This window comes from Clupea harengus, chromosome 7 (assembly GCF_900700415.2).
Source record: "Clupea harengus chromosome 7, Ch_v2.0.2, whole genome shotgun sequence".
Taxonomy (NCBI): Eukaryota; Metazoa; Chordata; class Actinopteri; order Clupeiformes; family Clupeidae; genus Clupea; species Clupea harengus.
The window spans coordinates 6,508,273-6,528,101 of NC_045158.1; the positions used below are offsets into that span (position 1 = coordinate 6,508,273).

Here is a 19,829-nt window from a genome sequence, read left to right on the forward strand (position 1 = left end):
TCATGTGGACAGATAAACACACCTTCCCACTAGCCATCCAGGCTACTGCACTATGCAGTTCTGTGGAAAAATGTGCATGACATCGCTAACTACACCAAAAGACACCAGGATGTTAGCAAGCCTTCATCAGGGCTGTTCGTTGTGTTTGCAAGGTTTTTTTGCTGTCTGCCTTTTTAAGTAATTAGCTCACTATGTTAATGCCAAAACGCCTTACTGCTGCCTATGCGTGAATTCATGGGCTTCTGAGGGAGTTCAAATCAAGGAGCCTGCTGTCTAAACACTGCTGAGGATGAATGGCAGTCGAGCCTCACATGGCTTGGCTGAGGCAGCCCTGGAGAGAGAGAGCACACGGGACAGCCACTCACAGTGTGTGTGTGTGTGTGTGTGTGTGTGTGTGTGTGAAGGAAGAGAGAGAGAAGAGAGAGCACACGGGACAGCCACCAGGGAACTTGCCACACGGGGAGGGCACTGCGCCCGGAATCTGACAACATCATGACTGGAAAAAAAATAACCATGATAAACTGACGCTCTTTTGCTCAATCGCTTGCTTGCTCTCACTATCGTTGGCCCCTCTCGACAGAGGCCGGCAGCAAGAAAAGGGAGAGAGAGAGAGAGAGGGAGAGAGGGAGAGAGATGTGGCATCTTATTTAAATGACCGAAATTCCAATGAGGGGAGACGTCGTTAGGACATCGTTACAAGCACACAAAAAACACACATACACACCATACATGGTCCACATCTGCATCTTGTGACCGGAATATTTACATCTTCTGTACACAATGCGCCTGACTTGTTTGTCAATCTGCAATTTGTTTAGCATGTGAATGCTCTACGCCACTCTCACACTTCCTCCTCTGTGTGTGTGTGTGTGTGTGTGTGTGTGTGTGTGTGTGTGTGTGTGAGAACAGCCCGACTACTAAAGAGAGTAACTAAAAAACAGAATAGGGGAAAATGAGAGCTATTTCCAGCCTTGTGACAAGTGTTCAGTCATGAACACCTAAGAGGATGAACACCAAAAGCACAACAACCCAGCTTCAGTGGAAAGAGGGCTGGATTAAGATCACTGAACTGGATGAACTGAAAGGGGCCCTTAGGATGTTAGCAGCTGTGCGGGGTTAAAGGAGAGCTGGAGCCCACGGAGGAGCAAGCCCACTCTGGGTGGGTGCAGGACATCTGCAAACGGAGTGCTGCTTTTAAACGCAGCAATACGGAGTTCTGTTCCAAAACTAGCAAGCTACGTACCTGAAAGGCATACAAAAAGCCTTGCAAACACCACCAACATCCCAGTTGACACTGAAAGAAGCTTGCCAACACACTAACTGGTGTCTTTTGGCAGTATAGCTGGCAATGTCATGTGTGTGAAAGCTTTTCTTCCACATAGGGCATATCCTGGATGGCTAATGGGGAAGACACAGGTGTTTATCTGTCCTTCACATGACCATAATGCTATCAAAATGAATTTGAGGATGGTACCAAAACTAGTTGCCTATAAAACCATACCTCAAAAAGTGTCAAATTGTTGCATAGTGTTACCTTTAGTCACGCTTTTACCAGTAATGAGAAAGAAACCGTTTCGCACCCAGGGCACACCCGAATAATTTCAGTTCATATTTATATTTATATACATATCTGTGAGTGTGTGTGCATGTGTGTGCGTGCGTGTTGCACTTGCATGCGTGTTGCAAGAGAACACTGCTTTCATTGATATATTTCACACACACACACACCCACAGACACACGCAGACACGCCATTCATTGAGATACTTTGGCAGAGTAAGCAGTAAATCACTCATTTCCCCTTTTGCGCCGAGTCATTTCAGTTTTAAAGCCACTCTCTCGCAACTCTGTTTCACCATTAGTCACAGGCTCGTTCATTGGAAGAGGCATTTCCACAGAATTGGCAATGCTCACTCACGCAGAAACACACGCAAGACCTCCCCATTCAGCTTAATTTAGGAAATTCGGCCAAAGACTGAAAAGGATCTGAGTAACAGGTTTCTTAGATGGGACCACAGGATGCATAGGCCTACCTCGACAACAGTCACGATGAGTACCTCCATCAGAAATATTCCATTAACCACATTTCATTTTGACTGATTTTACAACACCTCAAACTGCATAAGAAATGACGCGTCAAAGTGGCTACTGCAATCAGCTACTGCAATCAGCTTCTGCAATCGTGGCTGTATGAGCTGTGTTTCGGACCACACTGATCTGCACCGATTTGCAACTTTTGGTAAATGTGGCACAATGTGATGCAACTCCATAAGGACACAATTACATTAATGAGGATATTGCCTGAGATAGCTGTGCTCTGCTGCTGTTACATTTCTATAGAACCATGTTGTTACACTATAATTGTGAGTGAAGTATTGCACCACTCACAACATTCAAACCTCATTATTTTTACATTTATTAAAACAACTCAAATAACACATAGATTCTCCTGATTACAGTCATTTTGGTCTCTAAAATCAATGCCCCTGCTTTCTTTACTTGGTCCCAGAGTTGTCAGATGGTTTTGATATACTGAGCCTAACTTGCAATAGCCAAGATTACCAATCACTTCGGAGAATTGGACCTCAGCTATTTGGCGCAATGATTCTCGCTGTGCTAAAATAAAAAATGTCCCTTTCCAAGAAACCTAAACGAACATGTTGAGACTGACAATTTTAGAATTCTAAAAAAGAGTGACAGTGACAACTTCCTTTGAAACCGTGAAATACACCACGGGGACAAACATGTGAGCACAAGGACAAGGTTACGGGCATAACTGCTGAGCAACCAAAGCAGTCTACTTACCTACCTGTATTTCAAGTAACACCAGATGAATTCAACATACTATGTCGCACTTACGGAAAACAATTACTATGATGTATAGACAATACATCATTTGTTTTGTCAGTTACCTACAGGTGTTCTGAAACCCATTTAATGAATGAGTGTACAAATTGGATTGGCTTTCTGAAAAAGGCCTTCAGGTTTCAACTTGTTACATGACACTATTTGAACGCTATCTGTGTGACAGTGCAACACAAGCCTGAACATTGGCTGAGCAAAGCAGCTCCAGACTGGCTCCACTCCAGTCTCTTTTCAGCAATACTACAAACGAGAGTGCGCTTCATCTGCTCTCGATATCACTCACCACTCTGTCTAGGAACCGGTGCAGACTATTCATACCGCAATGAACAAAACAAACAAACAAAAATCAGAGAGAAGCTGGCACGGCTGACAAATATGAGTGTCATTTTTGGTCATGGTGCCATGTTTGTGATGATATGGATTGCTAGCCAGTTACATAACATTAGTCGGTTTAAACATAATACTAGCCTTCACTGCTCGCTAGCTCCTGACTGAACCTTAGTTAACATTACAGTCCTGACTTTTTGTGACTAGGTTTAATTCGTTTTTTTTTACATACAGTAGCAAGTCTTCACAGTTGTCTGTCAAGCAGTCGCCAAAATGGGAAGTAAACTTCAGGCAGCCTGGTGCAAACCTGTGTGCGCTTCTACTGAGGAACGGAGAGCACTCTAGCTTTAGCACACACGCTAGAGAAGTAGGCTACGACGAAGCAAGCAAAGATTTAATAGAAAGTTAGATTCAAAAGAAAGTTAGATTCCTTGAGCTGCCCACAATAAAAAAAAAAACTGTTATAAGAGAGGATATAACTTTTCCAGCATTGTGTTTAGTCATGCTCGGCTGTCTATGAGAACCGTTCAGACCACTCAGACACAAATTTGTCCCAATTTAATCATGGATCTCCGCACAGCACTAGTCTACCAAACACGAGCTGGTGTTTTGTTTTTTCTGACATTTAAACATTCTGATGTTCAAATTAAGTGCAATTTCTGTGTATAAAAAGCACACCTGTTTTCTCTGTTATCAGGATAAGTGTATGGGAAGCCTAACTTTTAACTGTCCATGTCCCTTGTCAGTGTGACCAATTCACGTTCACGCAATTTGCTGATAATGAAGGTGAGGGGTGCTGCATTCTACTACTAAAAATTCTCACACCACTGAGTATATGGAAATACATATGCCTACCAATGTTACGTTTTACACAGCTACAACATTCAGTTGGGGAAAATGAGGCACAGCCTACAAGTGTCAAGATACAGTGCTATGCAAAAGCCTTGAACTTGCCTGAAAGTCATCACCATTTTCTGGTTTACAAAAGACAGCTGCACACATTTTTCAATTCAGTATTTTCATTGCGAACAGTTATGCTCTGGTACATTTATATTAAATGTATTGCACACTTGCATAAAACAATGTCCTAGACAAGTGTATCGATGTATTTATTGATTGTTTGTGTTTATTCTGTAACAGCAAGAAATAGGCTACGACATTTCAATGGGGGCTCAGGTGTAAAGCACCTTGAGACGATTTTATGGTTTTGTCGCTATATAAATCAAATGGAATTTCATCTCGATCTGTTCTCCCTCTACTCCACTTTCCTTTTTTAATTAAATGAACTTCTTCCATGAGTATTCAACCTCTATACATTAAGTCTTGATAGAGAGCCCCTTTGTTGTAGTAACGCCTTACGTGTTTCGAAAGTAAATGCTAGCTTTGCACACTGTTCTGCATGGCGTTTCTGTCTAGCTAAAGATTCTCATTTAGATCTTGATTAGGCCAACATACACTTCACTGCTCCGGCGTTGCTTTAGGTGTGAATGTGAATGCCGCCTTCGCCTTATGCCTAGAGTAGAGTAATTGTCCTCCTGGAGGGGATACCCTCAACCAACCCCTCATTTTAAAACAGACTGCAACAGATTCTGTGACATCGTGTTGATTTCTTCCCATTCAATCTCCCTATTAAAAGGTTTCTCAGTCCCTGCAGATAAAAAATATCCTCACAGCGTTTTTGAGGCATGGACAGTGTTAGATTAGCTGCATAGGTGGGTGGCTGAATGGCTGGGCTCTTGTGGTCTCCCTCATCGGTTCATGCCTTCCTCTGATGCTTAGTGTTGGGGGACGGCCTTCTGGTGTGGCCTCCACTTCCTTATGGATCCAGTGGTGCCTCAGACAGAGATCTGAACACTTGGATATTTTCAACTCTTTTCCTCGCTTAAACATTTGAATCACTTTTCTCTGTGGTCCGCATTTTCACTGTTGTTTCACAACATGGTTAATGACTCATATACAGAATGATTTCTTATGGCTAGATCTCGACTTTAACTCTGTGTCACTCTGAATAATTGCTAATCTGTCTAAATTTCAATCAGAAGTGCAGAAAAATCCAAGCATTGTTATTGCAGTTTTTTTTTTCAGTCTGTGCCAACTTGCAGTGCCAAATAATTCAAGCATCATAAATGCTGTGGATTTTTTTCCAATTTGTGTCAAATTGCCATTCAGAAAAATGCAAGCGTTATTGCGATTGCGTTTTTTTTTTCCAGTTCATGTAATTCAACATGCAGTTGCAATTGAGGACAACTGGCACTGTTATACTTCCATATCCCTTTCTCCTCATCTCACCATGTGAAATAGTGAAATGTCAATCAGTCTGACCTTTCAGCGCTGCTCTCGAAAGCGTGACCACAGTTTCACAGAATGCTGCGGGCCCGACGCTTACTGAGAAATTAAAGAGAGAAGGCAAAGGTGGGGGGTGGGGGGGAGAAGCACTTCCTGTTTCTTCTGTCTCAGTAACTCTAAGCTTCAGTCCTTGGCTCTCTGTGTGTATCTGGGTGTGTACACAGTTCAAATGTTGCTGATGCAAAGGAGGGGGGGAAGCCATTCATGGAAGATGCAGGCATACGGCATTTCACAGTAATCTAGCCAGCATCTTATCGGTTCTTAGCGGGAGACGGCCAGTGCTAACCGCTATCTCTATCACTGCTGCATCGCACATGCTAGGATGCACAAATAAGATTCATCAACGTAAAATGATGATGGCATGTCAAAGGCTACAATATAGTTCATATAGCAGTGGCTGAATTAGTTATGCAAATCCTGGGATGCGGTGGCCTCCCTGCATGCCTTCATGTTTGAAAAAGCCGACTGTGTTTAGAGTTTAATGACGCCAAAGGAAAAGAAAAAGTGTCTACTGGTACAAAGGTTTGTCTGCCTTTCCACAGCCACTCACACAAACTCACACACACAAACACACACACACACAAAGTGCTGCACTTTTTCAGCACCCGCCCACAGCTCCTAAAACAACAGGCGCCCTCCAAACTCAAAGGGCCGGTGATGCTGTGATAGAGGCTGCCAGCTTAGGAAGACTATGGTTGTGTGTGTGTCCGTGTGTGTGTGTGTGTGTGTGTGTGTGTGTGTGTGTGTGTGTGTGTGTGTGCGGCTTCACTGACACTGCAAACAGCACTGATACTCAGCCAGGTCGAGCGTGCATCCTGTTTACGGACTAGAGACGGTGAACCACAGCCCAGGCTCTCACCCAGAGAGGCAGAGGGAGAGAGGGAGGGAAACAGAGAGATAGACGGGGGAGAAAAAAAGACAAAGAGAGAGAGAGAGAGAGAGAGAGCGAGCACAGGGGCTTTCCGTGGGTAGCTTAGCGAGGTCAGGTACACTAAAATTGTGCATACAAACATGATCACCAGTGCCCACGCACACACGCAAAGCTCACAGGTATATTAAGAAGGGGCATGTGGTCCTGAGTGCATGCGCACACCGAAACACACACACACACACACACACACACACACACACACACACACACACTTAGAAGGACACAATGATGCACAAACATGCAACGTGTCACTGCATCACCAACTACTCATAATACTGTTCAAACGCAGCAGAAAACACTGATTCACACAGGGGTGATGAATCACAAAAGTGAGACTTGTAGAACACACTGGGAGAACCCAAAACATTTGCCCCCACATACAAAGCACATCATAAAAACACACACATCACACAAACGTCTTTCTTTCACCAGCGGAGCGACTATCACAGATAATTTTTTGCTAGCTAGCGCACTGAACCACTTCAAACCTCTTTTTGATCCTACAGATGTTAACAGCCACTCTGTTGTGAAAATCTACAAGAGCCCAACAGAACTTGCTCTATTTTTTGGCTTTTGATGGACAAGACGAAAGCAACCGCAAAGTGTCACTCTGGTATATCCGTTTCATAATGACAAGCTCGTACCTCTGTGAGCTTCAGTTCTCAAGAATAATTTTAACACATTAACAAAGCATAAACCATAATGCCTAATAGGCAAATTTACACAAATCCTTATGCATGTGACTAACTTTATGCATTCATTAAGTAATTCATTGCATGTTTGCATGCTTTTTTCTGAAGCCTATATGGTAAAAAGTCATGTAAAAAATGATCAGCAAAAACGGGGGAGTTGAGGCAATTGGATTTTTTTTTGTCTAAACCATCTCTTTGAGGCTGTGTGGGGTCCATGGAGCCAAATTCAATTTTGTTCATTTTAATTAAATTTCCCTAGTTCAAATTAGAGTTTGTGTTAATTATTATTTGCAGATTTGTCTTGGGATGATTGCAGTATTGGTTTTGGTTCATCTCTTGGAAACACACTATCAAAAAGCTACTATATGAAGCACTGTGTATAAAATAAATAGACCCCATTTAGCCTATCTGTGCATTGTACTACACTGCTAGAACACCTGCAAGATAAAAGATATTAAAGTGGGGGGAAAAAATAGCTTGGCCTCTCAGGCAAGCGCTCACACAGAATCACACACAGCTGTCTCACAGCCGAGCAGAAAGCCTCTTTCAGCGAGGCTTTGAAGTAATCCAAACTATTTTGGTGTTGTAGTCCAAAGCAGGAACTCGTGAGCAGACATCTTAACCTTGTTTTAGAGGAACATCAATTTTCACATCCTGGCCCATATGGCCAGCAATACGCTTTTTTTGTGTTTTTTTTTTTCACTGTTTTGAGCTAATTTACTAATCCACATTTCGAAACGTTACAAGGCCACAGGAATCACTCAAGGAATAGCCTACACCCTTTTTTACTTCCTCGGCCTGTTACACTGACCGTGGTTACATGCATTCGAATACTGTCTCATCTCCTCCTGCAAGTTTCTTGGGATTCTGTTCCAGGGGATCCAGCCCTTTCAAGGGCATTTCGTTACCATGTGCATTTTGTTCACATCAATAGCAAAACTGCAAGAGTCTCTGTAAAAGCCATGTGCCTAATTGTGGGGCTCGGTGAGCCTGTGCCAGCGTAGCCTCTGGCCCAGCGTGAGAGGCTGTGCGAGCCCATGGAGTGTGGCAGTAACACAGACCAGCTGGAAGGATGCGGTTTGGTAGAATTAGAAATATTTTCCATCACACTGGTGGCAATTATGGAACAGAAAATAGAATGCAACCACTCAAGGCTCAAAGCAACAGATGAGGGAGGGGGAAGGGTTAGGGGGGGGGGGGGGCGAGGATGGAGAGTCAGATCTCACTCACTCACTCTCTCACACATACACACACACACACACAGACACAGGAAACCCTGAGGAAACATGGGCTATTAAGAATCGCATTAAAAGACAGAGTTTACAAAGATTACGCTGTCACGCCACATTTGAAGTCGAATTCCTGGCAAATTATTCTGGAGAAAAAGTATAAACAGTGAAACCTGAAATAAAAAATTTGAAAAATGAAAAAGATACATTAAAAAAAAAAAAAGAATCACACTTGCTGAAATGTACACACCAAGTGCGACAGTTTAATGTATTTGACACACACACACACACAACACCCAAACAACACCCGAACATGACTGAGGGCGCCTTCTAGACCACAGTCCCTAGTGCTCTCCAGGCACGTCAGCCGTGCCCTAAAGCAGCTCTGCTACTGCTGGTGCTCTACACCAGTTTTGTGTGAACTTTGTGGGCAGCTTGTGACGTGACGCTTTCCTGAGCGCAAAAAGGGACCGGTCTCTGAGAACAGAGCCAGGCTGCCCCAGCTCCTCTCCCGTCCTTTTTGGAGATAATAAGAATAATAGAAGCATTTCTGCGTAATCTGACCGCAGATAGGCCTAATCTAACCTAATCTAGGACATTAATCTGCAGCTCCACACACTGGTGGCGTTCTTTAAATTCGGACTTCCCTGCAGAGACACGCAGTTCCCTGCAGTTTCTCACGCTAACAAATTATCAGTCAGCATGCAGCTTCCTCCTGCGACATGACATGGCTGAAGCTGCTGTTGCATTTGCAGGGTCGGCAGTATCCAAAGTTAGGTTTCTCTTAACATCTGCTGCGCTGCTGCCTGCACCACAGACAGTGCTGAGCCACTCGGGCGTACAGCGCACACTCGACACGATCACCAAAAAACAGAAAAACACTCCAGGACCTCTGGGCTTTCTTTCTCCCCCGCAGCACAGCACATACAGGACAAAACACACGTAATCCAGTTCCGTTGCTTCCCTACTTTGGGTTTTTTTTTGCTGTGAGAACTGACAGAGGTCAGTCAAGCACACACACATATACACACACGCAAACAGGCGCAATATGAATTTAAATGTGCAATTTCAATTGCAAATGATAGCTCAATACAACATGGTGACGTGGGGTATGTGAGTGAGTGAGTGAAAAGGAGATTGTAAGAGAGCAGCACGTGTGTGTGTGTGTGTGTGTGTGTGTGTGTGTGTGTGTGTGTGTGTGTGCACCATGCTCTACTGTAACCCTTCCTTTTAAGGCCTTTCCCTGTGGCTCTACGACGACTTGCCAAAATTCTTCGGCAGCAAATTACAGCTTCGATAGTTTTCCCCGAGTGCGAAGCTGCCCGCTCTATTGACAGACTCAGTGGAACAGCAACACCACCTAAAAGCGAATGTCCTCACACACCCGCCGTCGCGGCAAACACAAAGTAAAGATACTGACAGCAAAAACGGCAACTACGAGATTACAACTACGAACAACTTGAGCCCAACTCAACGTCTCACAGGAGAACATGGAAAAAAACTATGATCAACAAGAACAGATGGTTCCATTCCCGGTAGCATAAAATGAATTTGCAAATCACAACCAAACAACATCACCAGTTTGTATATTTAATGACAACGTCAAACATGATATCAAGTAAGAAGATAAATGTAATCTGAGTGTTACCACGTAGCACACTGAACACATTTACAAGTAGCAGAAGTGAGACTGTGGAGGGGGATCCTGTTGCTTACCTTGGGGGGGTCGTAGAGTTCCAGCTGGTATCGTTCCGGAGCTGGGCGTTCGTTGGTCCTCCTCACCAGCAGGCGGCAGCGCTGCCAGCGCGGCTGCGAGTCAGAGATAGTGTCCTCCACCAGCAGGTATCTCAGCTGCCCCTCTTTGCACGTGCTCCTGACCTCTGCCCGCTTCCGCACGCTGGGCACCCGCAATTTGCTGGCCAGCCGACCCAGGAACGCCGAGGTCGAGGTGTGTGAGGTCACTGAGGGAGAGGCTTGCGGAGTGAGGTTGAGGACAGCCGGAGGGGTCAGAGGGCATTCCATGGGCCCGGGAGCGGTCCCCCCCGGTCTGTTCGAAGCGTCCCCCGAGCCCTCAGTGGGGGTGGGGTCGTCCGCCTGGGGCCGCTTTTTAAAGATGCGCCGCATGCTCTGGCGGATCTGACTGGAAAAGTGCGTGGCGTCGGTGGGTGGGTGGGCGTGGGCGTGGCGAGGAGGCGGGGTGTACCGTTCAGAGGTGGGCCGGCGCTCCGCAGACGTCTGCTCCTGGCCGAGCCCAAGGCTGAGGCTGTGCCTCCGTGGGCGGGCTGTCGTAGTGTCGGCTGGGGCGCAGCAGCGCAGGGGCTGCTCCAGCTGCAGGGCCATGCCCACCTCCGACTCCGGCTTCGGGCCGAGCACCGCCACCAGGCCAGAGCCCCCGGGTCGCCCCGCCTCCCGGTAGTCCAGGACGCCCGAGAAGGAGGTGATGCGGAGACGGCCGGTCATGGCTGACAGCCTGGGAGAGAGCGGGGGAGGAGGCGCCGGCGGGGCGGGGCTCTGCGGCGCCGGGGGGGCGAGGAGGTTCTGTTTGGCGACCTCGAGGCAGAAGTGCTGCTGGAAGATGTCACTGAACTGCCGCGAGAAGCTGTCTGGTGGGACCACATCCTGCTCCGTGGACTCGCCGGCAAAGCGCCGGTAGCGCTTGGCGAGCTCCCGGGCCGTGGCACTGGCATGCGACTCGCAGAATTCCCTCCAGCCACAGGTGTGCACAGCGGAAGTGGTAGGCAGTGCCTGATGGATAGTGTTACCATTCATCGCAGTAACCAGCACAGCTGAGAATCACTGCAAAATGGGAGGAAGCAGAAGTCAGAAAACATACTGGAAATGACAAATGGTGTGATTGAGGTTCAGAAAGCACTCCCAAGTGTTTCTGTAATTAGTGCTTCCGATTTGTTAAACGTAATTCTTATGCGATAGGTAAATTAATCAGCCTCAGTAAAATGAACAGGATCCAAGTATGGGCCTGCACATATATAGTATCCTCACTGCACCAACCAAGACAGCCATTAGAATACAGAGTACACTGCAGTGAAGGAACACAACTCATCGCTATTAGTACAGCCCAAGTTATTTATTTGCTTAACTTTTGTATTTCGGCAAATACAAAACATCTGAAAAATGGCAACTTCTGACCCATACAACTTGCGAATGCTCGATCAGACAACCTGAACTGTGTTTTGGGGTCTTAAGGTTTTGAAGTTAATTAGGGTTTATAACCTAAATCAAAGAGGAACTGCGTACGAACAATTTTGTTTCATCACACTAACAAAAGATGATCGTCATCAGTTATGTTGGCTAAATAAAAAATTGCTGAAAGCATTGATACGTCACTTTATCACTGCATGACAGAGAAGGACTGTTGCATTGGTTACTTCTTGTTATTTTTAGTCCCACACTCTCCCTCTCCCCAGATGTAGAAAGACAAAGACAAAGTCTTCTTTGCTTGGGATACAAATCCCATATGTCTGAAAATATTCTTTAAATATAATACGTTTGACCAAAATTCTGGAATTTTCTACTTTGAGTGGATGTTCTGGTTGCCTTCCCGAGAGTATGAAGAGAGGTGGGAAACAAAAGACATGAACATCAAACTGATTTTCTTGGTCAACGGCAAGGCAGCTGAAGATGATGTAATCAGACTGAGGGAAGTTCCTCAAGTTCAATTCAGTCACTTTAAAATCAGAGCTCTTTAAGGGATGGGTACTGAAGATATTTTCAGACTCTCATCAGAGACACCGCAGCTATTTGACACATTAGCAATATCACATCAGGCCTAACAACTAGCTGGCCAAATGAGATGCAAATGCTTTAAAACCAGACAGGAGCGAGATATAGAGATCTCTCTAATAACTATCTTGTCTCTCCACTCCTCCTGGAGAGGATGCCTCTGAGGCTTGTTATTAGAGCAAACGACCAGAGGCTCAAGCTATGATTCACCCTCTGCACCCCCGTGAGACACCTGCGCAAGAGAACATTCCTTTGGCAGAAAAACATGGCAAAGGCACAACTGGAGCCAATTGTCTGCGCCCATCTCACCACTTCCTCTGTCATCTGGTACTTCCCAGTAAAAACATGCTTCCCAATTAACAATTCCAAGACTGTCTGTTTGTATTTTAACACAGCTTGAAAGCCCATTAAAAAATGGCTGTGCTTTCGCGGAAGCTCTCGGTTCTAACGGTCACATGCAACCTCCCCATTCATCCTCCTGCGTGACAGAGTAGCAAAAAAAAGAGGCAAGACGCAAAGCTTGCGATAGATCGCGAAAACCACTGAATTCTCGAGGGGGCGGGGTGGAGGTGGGGGTGGGGGCGGGGGACTGTTTCACCCTGCATGCAACACAGCGCTTGTTATCTTTGGAAGGGAAGTGGTAACCTAAATAGAAAGCCTAATCCAGGTAACATCTGGCTTTCAAAGCAAACTAGGGTTTTTTTCTCGTGGCATGTGTAGGGCTGAGAAGTTGGTGTGGCCGACACGACTGTGACCCGTCACATCTGCCCCCGTGCTGCCCACCCCTTCACACTCTCCGCTGGCTGCTTCCTTCTCCCTCCCCCTGTTGTGCACGCGCATGCGCCCGCTGTTGGCTGTCCCCCCCCCCCCCCCCCTCTCTGGCCCCCTGGGTCACGGCTTCTATCAGCGCTGCCAGCCCGCCGATGACTCAGCAGGATCCAGCGCTGCTGAGGTCACTTCCTCTCTGCTCTCTCTCCCACTGTGCCACATCAGGGCTTTTTTCAGCACATGGTGATACCCTTTGGGCCACAAAGGTGCGCCCTTGCCGCCACCCCTCGCCCTAACAATCACCAAATTGTCAGGTTCTGCACTCACTGACTGTGAGGACACTACTGTGTGAGGCAGCCTGTCCTGAAATCTAGGTCTGACAAGTTTAATGACTGACACACACACACACACACACACAATGTCATGGAGTGCATTATCTTTACTGGTGGAACCCCTGTCAGGGTGGTCCTATTTATATCTCTGAAGGCGATATCTGCACACACACACACACACACACACCACACCATGTTCCCTTGTCCCCCTCCTGGATGAGTCACCACAATCGGATACAGAGGGGAGCAGTGGCTCCTAGTCCGTCCCCTAATTTACCTTAAGGTAACAGCACATCTAAAAAAGAAAAACTCTGTTCCACTATACTCTAACGGCGGTGTGACGAGACATGAAGAGTCTATACTAGCCACACAGCAGTGAGGCCTGGTTTAGTCTGCACTGAGCACTAGATCACAGAAATAAATAAGGTTCTAACTTTTTTTCTGAGTTTTGCTGTCCCAAATGAACCCACAAAGTAATAGGTAACTACAAGCATCCGCATTTTCAATTTACCTGATGCTACAGGTGATTGATGACTGACCCTCAGTCAGCCCGAGTGGGCATCACATTTGCACGGCCTCCTGATCCCCCATCCAGGCGGACCGGCGTAAAAACCATTCTCAAGGACTCTGCAAACAACATCAGTTTATTCAGTTGACAAACTCTTCTCGTTGATAGGCCTTGTGCCAGATCCACTGGCCGCCTCTGACGCAGTCTCCGCTGCAACACGGACGAGTTATCCGTCAGATGTCACTGTGGAGCTGACGAAATAAATCTGATTTGAGTCATATCCAAATCTGTGACAACTCACTGTTCCTCTTCTCTCACATATCTCGCCAAACTAAAGCACCAGAAAGTATCTGTTATTAGTCACAGACTCTCTGTCTGAGTGCCTGATTTCATTCTGCATTCTTGTGGCGCTCTTCAGGAATTCATAACTGCTTTGGTGTGTGTACGTGAGTGCGGGTGTAAATACACTGATAGTACACGTATGAATCATCTCATTCATACAATCCCATGCTTATGATTAAGATCACGTTTATAAACTAATTCATATCATTTTAATCATTATCTTAACTTTAACCACTAGGTTATATGAGGTTGTAGTTACCAAGCGTGCAGTTATAGGTTAGCACTGATATTGTGATAAAGTGCTGCAGCCAAACAGCCCTCTCACGGGCAGTGCCGTCAGAGACAGGAAGCCCTGCCCAGTGCTGGCAACTAGTGCAAACAAAACGCCAACAGGACAAGGCCTTCAGCCTTTCGACTCTTACAGACCTGACAATCAGCTCAGAGAGTTTAATGTGTCTATTGAAGACACTTCACCACTGGGACCAGATACAAGTCAAGGTCAAATTGAGAACTTCTCCTGTGAAACTGTGCAGACAGAGTTGCTTTCATTTGGATGAGTGGCCAGCTTTGAGAAAGGGCTGAGAGTGACAAACACCATCAAGTGTTTGACTTAATATGGTGAGCATTTTAAGCCTGTTCTACCTTTTAGCGCGCACACACACCACTGTCTTCCATCCGAAATGAGTCCAAAAGATCCAACATTAGCTAACCTAATCAAAGTACTGCATTTTGTCAAAATTCCATATTTCAAGACATATGTGAAAAGATGGCGGTGAAGTTATTGTATGGCAGGACAAGATTACAGGACCTAAAACAGGATTAGTATAATCTTTCTAGTTATCTTTGCTGAAGTTACAAGGTGCTAATCAACTCTAATACAGACTGACGGCACTGAAGATAAAAAAAATGCAGTTTTGCATTTTTGAAATGCAGTAAACTTAAAAAAAACAATCTGCACCAAAGGAAAATAACCACGGTATGGGTCTTAACCTTACTGTGAACACCCTTGGGCAAAACTTAAATATATTACACCAGCGTCATACTTCCGCAATTTCCACTTTGGCATTGTCCAGTCTTTGTTTATTTCCATTATTGTCCCAGAATGCTCTCATACACGGGCAGTCTCGCCACACAATGAAAGCGATTCAGTCTCGACTCCACTTCGGGAGTGAGAAAGGCTCACAGTTTCCTGAGTTTTCAGCCAGAGGAAAGTGCAGAGAGCGGCCTGTAACTTTCAACCCAGTTAGCAGCCGGCTAACAACTTTCCACAGTCCCTCAGTTTTTATTGCCAGCGAATACTCTAAACTGAAGCACAAGGGATCATATCCCTCATTTCCACAAAAATGTAAAGGTAGAGAACGTGTCACAGACATAAAAAGGTGTGACTTCTGTCAATTCAGCTGAATCAATATCAAATAAGCCAGTAGAAGAGCTGTACAATTCACGGCAAAACACACCTTGTAGGCGTATACACTCTTCTACATTTCGTTAGGGTACTACTAAAACAGTCTAGAACAAAGTATGTGTGTGTGTGTGTGTGTGTGTGTGTGTGTGTGTATGTATGTATGCATGCATGTGTTTCTGTTGTTCTCTGCCAAGCCACTTCCTGTATACGAGTGTACCACTGTTTCTGTGTCCACTTCCTCTCTACACAACGAAACACACAAACCTACAAACTTATAAACGTAAAACACCTCTAGGATTAGCGTCAGTCCTCCACCATTAAAGCTCAACTGAAATACAACCCTTCTGAAGTTGTTCAAAGCCAGACAAAACAAAACAGCTCACAGAGATAGGAATGAAGCAGACTGCCACGCTGACATCAGAAGGCTGTAATTTTCTCCAGGCCTGTTGGCACAGGCCCATGCTCACGCATCTTCCCAGTATCTACTCATTCAGTAGGAAAGACACTGCGTCATCCCGAGTGTCACACAAGCACACACAGACACCTTGTATAAGGGGCCGCTCTGGCTGGGCCACATATCATACCATATATATATGATATATGATATAGAATCATATCTGGGGGTCTTGTTGAAGCTGAATGAATACATGAGAAATGGACACACACACACACACACGGATGCTTTTTTTAAGCACCTAATGATAAAACCTAACAGCGCAGCAAACCCATTGCAGGGCGAATGAAATAGTCTTCACCCAAAAGGAAGGTATGGCCCAATGAAACAAACCACAATGTCCTTAGAACACATCGCCACTTGTTCCAAATACACAACATTACCACTAAATTCAGCTGAAATTCAGGCCTGAAGGCACAAACTAGTTGATCAAGGCATGTCAGCATTACAAGATCCCTTTCCTGGGCAAAAAAAAAAAAGTCTCTGTCACACACGTACACGTACACGTACACGTACAAGTTGTCATTCTTCACACTACTGAGGCAGGGTGAAGACGGGTCTAATATCACCTAGTCCCATCCTGGGGAGATGAGCCGGAGGAGTGCTGAGTGAGACTCAGTTACATTAGTTACATTTACGCAGTCAATGAATGCGCACATTTGGAAGGAAAGATCTGATATATTCACAAGAGGCCTCATTAGTCACACAATCTCTATACAGCATCCAACTGTTCCTCAGATGGACCCGTGCAGAATTTACAGAGCTACTCCCATAATAGTCTTTTACCTATAAGCCTACTGCCCTGCATCTAGGCCTATTCCACACTGCTACGTGGGAAATCACATATAAGCCGCACATCGAATAAATAACAAACAGCCATAACAACGCCTGGCTTTGACATATATTATACCATTAGTGTGTATAACTCTCAGCCTGTTCAGCGTGGGCCTACCAGAACAAAGACTCTTTCTCCATTGAAAGCCCACATATTTCTGACTCTGGTTTAAGCAGTGTGTCAACAAATCTCCAAGCACAGACGAGTGTGCACATATACTCACATGCAAAAACGTACACACCGACCTCTCTATTGTGCCTGGTTAAACCAACACTCACATTCACATTCACAAAACAGCCTGAAAGGTCACCAGAATATCTGAACAGATACAGAGAGAGATGAGATAGAGTTTCTCCATACAAAAACAAATATCTCAAACAAAAATGGTTTTGTTACACTGCTTGAAGACAATGCAAATCATCTTTATGTAGGCTACAACAAAACCACTGAAAAAAAAAACAATTGGCTAACCTCTGAATACATCTTGATCTATCTAATATGAACAGCCTATCTTTTAACAAGGAAAGGGAAGTCTGTTCTGCATTGCATGAACTTAAAGAGATACAATAAGCTCACTGTTTATTCCAAAGCAACACATCTCAACGATCTACCACAATGGTCCTCACGGGGAGAAGGGTACATTCAACAAGTCTAGCTGATACTAGGGTTGGGCTAATGAATGTTTTTTTCTTTTTTTTTTTTAGTTAGTCGAAAGGTAGATGTTGCAGCTATGTTGCATTTCCGAGGCCAGTGGATAAAACTATGCAGGGAACAAGTTGATAATTCGACATCAAGCCAACTAGCCTGCTCCATGTTGTAGATATTGAGTGGACTTTCATACACGCATCAAGCTATCCATCACTTTTTTTTTGGTCCCGCTATTGTTATGTTTGTGTCCATTGTCTTCCATTTACTTTATTTCCAGTTAATCATGCAAATACTCTTATTCACGTCGTTGGAATAATGTATGCACCATTTCACTTGTATAATACACTACCTGAAAGACGTATACACACAGAATGAACAAAAACTGTTGCAATTTCAAGATAACTTCATTTAAAACACCGACCTAGTCTATCCAATAGAAAGCATAATACTCACACTATTGAACTTCTATCATAAACTACCACACCTGAAAGCTGTATGTTTAAAGAAGGAACAAAACCTACCGACGCAATTTAGAGAAATCTTCATTTAAAACTCCACCCCTGTCTAAAGCACAGTTCTTAGACGATGACATTTTGCTTCACATCTCTAGTTGGAAACATAATGCATATATCATGGCACTTTCATACAACACATTACATCTAAAAGAAGTAGGCTATACAAAAAAAAAAAGCTGTTCTAGGTGCATGTTTTTTTTTTTTTTTCAAAATCCACCGATGGACATGCCGACCATCAAACTGTGACAATAGATTTAGTTAATTCTTTGTGTACACATCTTCAAGGTGTGGTGGCATATTATACAAGTGCAATGGTATTGTATTATGCTTCCCATTGGAGAGCCTATGAGCTTTACCCTGGGCCACAGAGTCTGACATTGTGCTCCCTGTATCCAATTGAAAACATAATACATACACTATGATGTATGAATCATGTTTCATATGAAACGTTCTCGAAATTGCAACAGTAGTTTTTTTTTTTTCATTCTTTGTATAGGTCTTTCAGTTGTGGTAGTGTATTATAGAAGTGAAATGGTGCATACATTATTCCAACGACGCGAATAAGAAAATTTGCACGAACAACTGCAAATAAAGTGAATGGAAGTCAATGGACACCGTAAACATAACAATAGCAGGGACCAAAAAAAATTACGGATAACTTGATGCCGGTTACTTCGATTCCATAACAGTAACTTTGTGTGTAACTCAAAGCGTTTTACGTGCTGTCGACAAGTCAAGGATGCTCCCACTGGTGTAACGTTACGTTACTTGAGAAGGCAATACAACGTCAGTGAGATGAGCTCTGAACAGGCAACTAGATAAAATACTTCAACTAAATCGGGCATAAGTAAGCTAGCAGTTCACGTTAGCTATAGCAAACTTGACATCGATTTCAACTTTCGCATTTTTGTGGATACCTTGTTGTTTATATTAGTTTGTAAAACTCTTGACTGTAATCGATTTTCTTCTTCGGACTTAGGATAAGTTTCAGTAGACAACATCGCGATTGTGATCTCTTCCTCAGAGACGCTCAAAGCAATAGCATTTCTCTAGTCACAGCCTCAGAAAAACCTCAGAACTCCGAACGTTGTTCCAACGCAAACACACGCAAGTTCTCCGTTATCTGGCAAGAGCAACTGTACTTTCTAGAGCAACAAATGTCGGGTTGCGAATCACTCCTTTACTATTTCGGTAAATATAATCCCTGAAGTTTTCATGTACACGTGGTGAGGTGTAATGATCAAGTTACCTGCAAGCCCAGATGCCCGTTAATTTCTCTCTCATGTTGAAAGTGTGCAACAACACCAGACTGAACTGCGAACTGCGCTAAGTCAAAAGCTACATCAAGACATGTGGTAGGCTAATTTCAAAATAAAAGCCACCCCCCGCGAAGTGGGATGTTCCGTTTCAGGTGCCCCAAGAAACCTTACCTAATAATCTCAAAACGAAACGGCAGTCAAACGGAAAAGTAAATCACTCATTTAAACGTTTAATGTGACGTGGATATAAAAAGCTTGAGATGTAACTGCAAGCTACGTTATATTTAGACAGTCCCAAGATCTTATGAGGGATTGTTGCGGCCAAATATTTGCTGAAGGAATTCTCAAAAATTGCGGTGACTGAGGGATTTTTTTTCGATTTCCTGTGGAAATTCCTAAAAACTGCGATCCCTCCAGGATCTTGCGAGGTGTGTTGTGATTGTTGTATGAATAATATGCGTTCATAAGTTTTTAATCAGGGGTCAAGAAAGTATGCACTTTCATGTGCTACCGACCCCCACCCCTCGTCTCTGACAAGTCCACCTGTTTCTTCCTCTTATTCTGCATCCTATATCCAAAGTGTGTGTTAAAATGAGTATTTGTATAATGTCCAGTTTATATTGACATACACCCT

At 44.4% G+C, this 19,829-nt stretch overlaps 1 protein-coding gene across 1 annotated transcript in view; it reads right to left on the bottom strand.

The window, feature by feature from the left end:
• Nucleotides 1-19,335, bottom strand: part of sh2b3 (SH2B adaptor protein 3) — a 32,082-nt gene extending 12,747 nt beyond the window's left edge. Inside the window, exons 1-2 of the mRNA XM_012815850.3 lie at nt 19,186-19,335; nt 10,105-11,184 (exon numbers count right to left, since the gene is read on the bottom strand). Coding sequence (XP_012671304.1) covers nt 10,105-11,157 — 1,053 coding nt within the window. The 5' untranslated portion in view covers nt 11,158-11,184; nt 19,186-19,335. The remainder of the gene's footprint in view (nt 1-10,104; nt 11,185-19,185) is intronic.
• Between the last annotated feature and the right edge of the window lie 494 nt (nt 19,336-19,829).